Genomic DNA, 5,553 nt, shown 5'->3' with positions numbered 1-5,553 from the left:
AGTCTAGTCTATAGTCTAGTCTATAGTCTAGTCTATAGTTTAGTCTATAGTCTAGTCTATAGTCTAGTCTATAGTCTAGTCTATAGTCTAGTCTATAGTCAAGTCTATGTACTAGTTTACTGTCTAGTTTATAGTCTAGGTTATAGTCTATTATATATTCTAGTTTATAGTCTAGTCTATAATATAGAAAATATCTAACAGAATTTTCAATGATTTGCTTTTTGCTTTCAATTTAAAGCGAGATACAAGCAATTTTATATTATTATAAAAAAGGCTTGTACGTGCATGTATAAATACATATATTTAATTTATTTGATTTTACTTTTCTTTATTCTAATCGGGTCAATAAGCAAACGATGTGTCCGTTTAATAAAAGACAAAAGCAGAAGAGAGAAAATGCAAGGTTTTGGGCTTGACTTAGTTTAAATGACAGTAATTATTGTTTTATTATTTTAAAATATAAAAAAATTATAATTTAAAAATGTTTGTTAAGGTGCAGCTTAAGTTTTACATAGATTTACAAAAATATGTATGTGTGCTTTTAAAATATTAATTCTTATTATATTTATAATCGTATTGCATTAAAACAATAGCATTCGATATGGTGGAGCCAAAGGTGGCAAATGACATAGAACGACTAAATTTAAATAAACCCAACAATTTCATTTCCAAAGGAAATAAAGCCAATTGAATGGAAAAGTCTTTTTACTGTAAAGAAATGTACAAAAAGAAAGAATTAATATTTTAAAAACTAAATGATGACTTACTAAGTGTTATGTTATTAAGTAAATGCATAGGGTCATGCATGACCCGAAATTAAATGTAATGAAAAACAATTTGATATTTGGGTATGTTTTAGTGAAACAGTATATTGAGTTATTTTTTTTATTACTACTCACACTCTTTTCAAATCTCTCATCCAATGTTGGCAACCAGGGTTGACGATTTTTCAACAAATCTGCAGTTCTCTGCACATTATCACAAAAATTCAGCATATTTACCATAAATAAATGTAAATCCTTATAAAAGAAAAATAACAATATTGATAAAATTATTAGAGTCCAAAACATGCTCATCTGGGAAAGTTGCTCATGCTGTACAATCATATAGCCCATATATATGATATTAATATTATTCATATACACAGTCAACGTTATACAAGCACCCTGCCAATCATATATTCGTTGTACTCGTTCTCCTATAAGTTGTAGTTTATATTGATTAACAGCCAAGTCATCTAATTCATCGGCCAAATTGCAACAGGATGTTATTAGGGCTCCAGGTTTGATTCGTTTTAAACGTTGTAACTTAAATAAAACTGATGAAGTATTTAATATTCTTTGCACCTCCTCATTGACAACAGACAAAAGAGCATTTACATTGAGTAAAGCGAAGTAGTGATGGGTCATTATTACATTCAAAACCGTTGACATGGCTCCTAAACCTATTATTACCAGCGGTGACTCCAAATCAAAAATGCCCCGTAATACATCAAAAGAACCATAAAATGTTATAATATTCGATATCAAACCCCAATAGAATTTGGCTCTTATAGATTTCTCAAAATATTTCTGCACTTTCGTTGACATTACATATTTTTTAAATAAATTATAACGTAAATGTTGAAAATCTCTTATGGTTCTCATAAACTCTTTACGTTTGATCCAATTTAACATTACTGTTATAAGAACCGCTATTATACGTACCAAACAGATTACGGCAGTGATTTTATAGTGTAGCTCAGGTCCATTAGCATTTCTGGGCTTCCATTGTACACGAAATAGCAGGGCTACCGAAGTAAACATTAAAGCACTTACTAGACAGCTGTACAAAGTGATGAAAAAATTTGTTTTCAATTTTCCCGAGTCATAGTTGAAGGAAAAGGCCACTATACCCAGAAATTGTGATATGTAATAGACACAGATTATCATCCAACGTGTTGTTCGTTTCATGGTATTTTTCGTATTGCCGGAAGACACATGAAACTTCCCTCAATGTTTAATACACACATTGGAATGTTAATGAGAGATTTCTTTTAGATAATTTGTCATTACGAATCATATTTATTACTGCCATACATTAGCATAGTTTTTTTAATTAAATATTACTTTCTATTACATACTCACTATTTATAATATATCAGAAAATTATTCTGATAGAAACGAATCTTATCTTGGTGAATCAGAATAAAAATGTATAACCAGTTAGAATTCACTGTCTTATCAATAGTCTGATATATAGTATAGTTTACAGTATAGACTATATTTTATTATAGTCTAGTCTATAGTCTATAGTCTAGTCTATAGTCTAGTCTATAGTCTAGTCTATAGTCTAGTCTATAGTCTATAATCTAGTCTATAGTCTAGTCTATAGTCTAGTCTATAGTCTATAGTCTATAATCTAGTCTATAGTCTAGTCTTTAGTCTGGTCTATAGTCTAGTCTATAGTCTAGTCTATAGTCTAGTCTATAGTCTAGTCTATAGTCTAGTCTATAGTCTAGTCTATAGTCTTGTCTAGCCTTTAGTCTAGTCTATAGTCTAGTCTATAGTCTAGTCTATAGTCTTGTCTAGCCTTTAGTCTAGTCTATAGTCTAGTCTATAGTCTATAATCTAGTCTTATAGTCTATAATCTAGTCTTATAGTCTATAATCTAGTCTTTAGTCTGGTCTATAGTCTAGTCTATAGTCTAGTCTATAGTCTAGTCTATAGTCTTGTCTAGCTTTAGTCTAGTCTGTTCCCTAGTCTATAGTCTAGTCTGTTGTCTAGTCTATAGTCTAGTCTATCGTCAAGTCTATAGTCTAGTCTATAGTCTATTTTATAGTCTAGTCTATAGTCTATTCTGTAGTCTAGTTTATAGTCTAGCCTATAGTCTAGTCTATAGTCTAATCTATAGTCTAGCCTATAGTCTAGTCTATAGTCTAATCTATAGTCTAGTCTATAGTCTAGTCTAGTCTAGTCTATAGTCTAATATATAGTCTAGTCTATAGTTTAATCTATAGAGTAGTTTATAGTCTTGTCTATAGTCTAGTCTATAGTCCAGTCTATAATCTAGTCTATATTCTAGTCTATAGTCTACAGTTTAATCTATAGTTTAGTCTATTGTCTTGTCTATAGCTTAATTTATAGTATAGTCTATAGTCTTGTCTATAGTTTAGTCTATAGTCTAGTCTGCAGTCTGAGCGACAGCCCAGTTTGCACTATAATAGTCTATATTCTGAACTATATTATATTTTAAAATCTTGTCTATAGTTTTGATTTTATGTTTTGGAATATTTTATATCCTTGAAATGCTTTAACCCTTTAACAAAAAGTAATCTTTCTAATGGAGTTTCCATATTGTGTGTTTCTATTTATATTTAAGGTGAGATCAAATATATATAATCTGCTTTTAGTAGGAAAGACATGCAAGCGCAAGCACAAATGATCAAAAATACAACTTTTATATTTGATTTTACTTCGCCTATATGACGTGCCCTATTTTACAGGAAATAAAGAATAAATAAAGAAAATAAAAAAGTATTGGATATGAATTTTATTAGAATAACGGTAATTATTGTTTTATTAGTGTTTTTAAATGTAAAAAACAAAATTTTTTAAAGTTACAATTTTTTTTGCCAAGGTGCAGCCTTAACATGACTTTTTTGCTAAATATTAATTCTTACTATATTTATAATCGTATTGCATTAAAACAATAGCATTTGATATGGTGGAGCCAAAGGTGGCAAATGACATGGAACGATTAAATTGAAATAAACCCAACAATTTCATTTCCAATGGAAATAAAGCCAATTGTATGGAAAAGTCTTTTAACTGTAAAGAAATGTTAAAAAGAGAAAGAAAACAACATTACATTTTTTAAAATAACTGATGATTTGCTAGGTGATGTGTCAACAATTAAGTGCATGTCATGCATGACTTAAATTTGATGAAAAAAGTCTTATGTAAATTAAAGAAGAAATAAGTAATTATGACCAAAAAATTCAATTGTTAGAAAAACAGTTATTAGGTTTACATTATCCCTTTACTACTCACACTCTTTTCAAATCTCTCATCCAATGTTGGCAACCAGGGTTGACGATTTCTCAACAAATCAGCTGTTCTCTGCACATTGTCGCCAAAATTTAACATGTTTATGATAAACAAATGTAAATCTTTATAGAAGAAATATAACACTATTCCTACAATTATGGAAGTCCAATAGACACCCAACTCCTGTGACAATTCCTCATGTTGTACTATCATATAGCCCATATAGAGCACATTAATATTATTCATATATAAAGTCAACATTACACAAGCACCCTGTAAATCATACAAACGTTGAACTCGTTCTCCTATAAGTTTAAATTTATAATGATAAAATGCCAAATCATCCAATTCATCGGTTAAATTGCAACATGTTGTTATCAGAGCACCCGGTTTGATTTTCTTTAAACGTTGTAGTTTAAATAAAACTGAAGACGTGTTTAATATTCTTCTAAGCTCCTCATTAACAACAGCTAAATGAGCATTTACATTTAGTAAAGCGAAAAAGTGATGAGTCATTAAAATATTCAAAACCGTAGACATGGTTCCCAAACCCGTTATAATAAGTGGCGATTCGAGATCAAAAATACCCCGAAGTATGTCATAAGAACTTGCAAATACCATAATATTCGACATCAAACCCCAGTAGAACTTGTCTCTTATAGATTTCTCAAAATACTTCTGCACTTTCGTTGACATAACATATTTTTTTAACAAATTTGTTCTTAAATTTTGAAAATCTTTTATATTTTTTATAAATTCTTTGCGTTTGATCCAGTTTAGTACGACACTTATTAGAACCGCTATTATGCGTACTAAACACATTAAGGCAGTGATTTTAAAATGTAGTTCGGGTCCATTGGCATTTCTGGGCTTCCATTGTATACGAGGTATAAGTGCAATTGAACAGAACATAAAAGCACTTACCAAACAGCTGTACAAAGTAATGGAGAAGGTAGTTTTTAACTTGCCAGTATCACAGTTGTATGAAAAAGCCACTATACCGAGTAATTGAGATATATAATAGACACAGATAATCATCCAACGTGTTGACCGCTTCATGGTTTTCCTCATATTGCCGGAATAGAAAAAAAATCTTTATGTAAACGTTAAAGGCAGAATTGTGAGTGCTGTTATATTTGTATTTTAATGTTAGATTGGTTTTAGATAATTTGAAGTTAGTAATCAGTTTTTTCATCATTAATATATATTTATAAAGTTATTAATGTAATATTTACTTCTATTATACACTCATTCTTCGTAATTTCTAAGAAACTATTTGTTGATTATTAAGTAGCCTGGATTATGGTATAAATGATAGTATAGTCTGGAATATGATAAACTCTCTTGTCTGTAGTCTAGTCTATAGACAAGTCTATAATCCAGTGTATAGTCTAGTCTATAGTCTAGTCTATAGTCAAGCCTATAGTCAAGTCTATAGTCAAGTCTATAGTCTAGTCTATAGTCTAGTCTATAGTCTAGTCTATAGTCTAGTCTATAGTCTAGTCTATAGTCTAGTCTATAGTCT

General features: G+C 29.9%; 2 protein-coding genes across 2 annotated transcripts; both read right to left on the bottom strand.

The window, feature by feature from the left end:
* Nucleotides 1-549: 549 nt before the first annotated feature.
* On the bottom strand, nt 550-1,952 carry LOC111683873 (putative gustatory receptor 59d). Its single transcript, XM_046955759.1, has 2 exons — nt 893-1,952; nt 550-701 (listed from the first exon to the last, which is right to left on the bottom strand). Exons 1-2 carry the CDS (start codon nt 1,950-1,952, stop codon nt 550-552), a joined length of 1,212 nt encoding a protein of 403 aa, XP_046811715.1.
* Nucleotides 1,953-3,650: 1,698 nt separating this feature from the next.
* LOC124421029 (putative gustatory receptor 36b) lies at nt 3,651-4,568 on the bottom strand. Its single transcript, XM_046955751.1, has 2 exons — nt 4,032-4,568; nt 3,651-3,809 (listed from the first exon to the last, which is right to left on the bottom strand). The coding sequence occupies exons 1-2, from the start codon at nt 4,566-4,568 to the stop codon at nt 3,651-3,653; spliced, it is 696 nt and encodes a 231-aa protein (XP_046811707.1).
* Nucleotides 4,569-5,553: the final 985 nt, after the last annotated feature.

This window comes from Lucilia cuprina, chromosome 6 (genome assembly GCF_022045245.1).
Source record: "Lucilia cuprina isolate Lc7/37 chromosome 6, ASM2204524v1, whole genome shotgun sequence".
Classification (NCBI taxonomy): domain Eukaryota; kingdom Metazoa; phylum Arthropoda; class Insecta; order Diptera; family Calliphoridae; genus Lucilia; species Lucilia cuprina.
The sequence above is the reverse complement of the archived record's forward strand: the minus strand, read 5'-3'. Positions and strand labels throughout refer to the sequence as shown.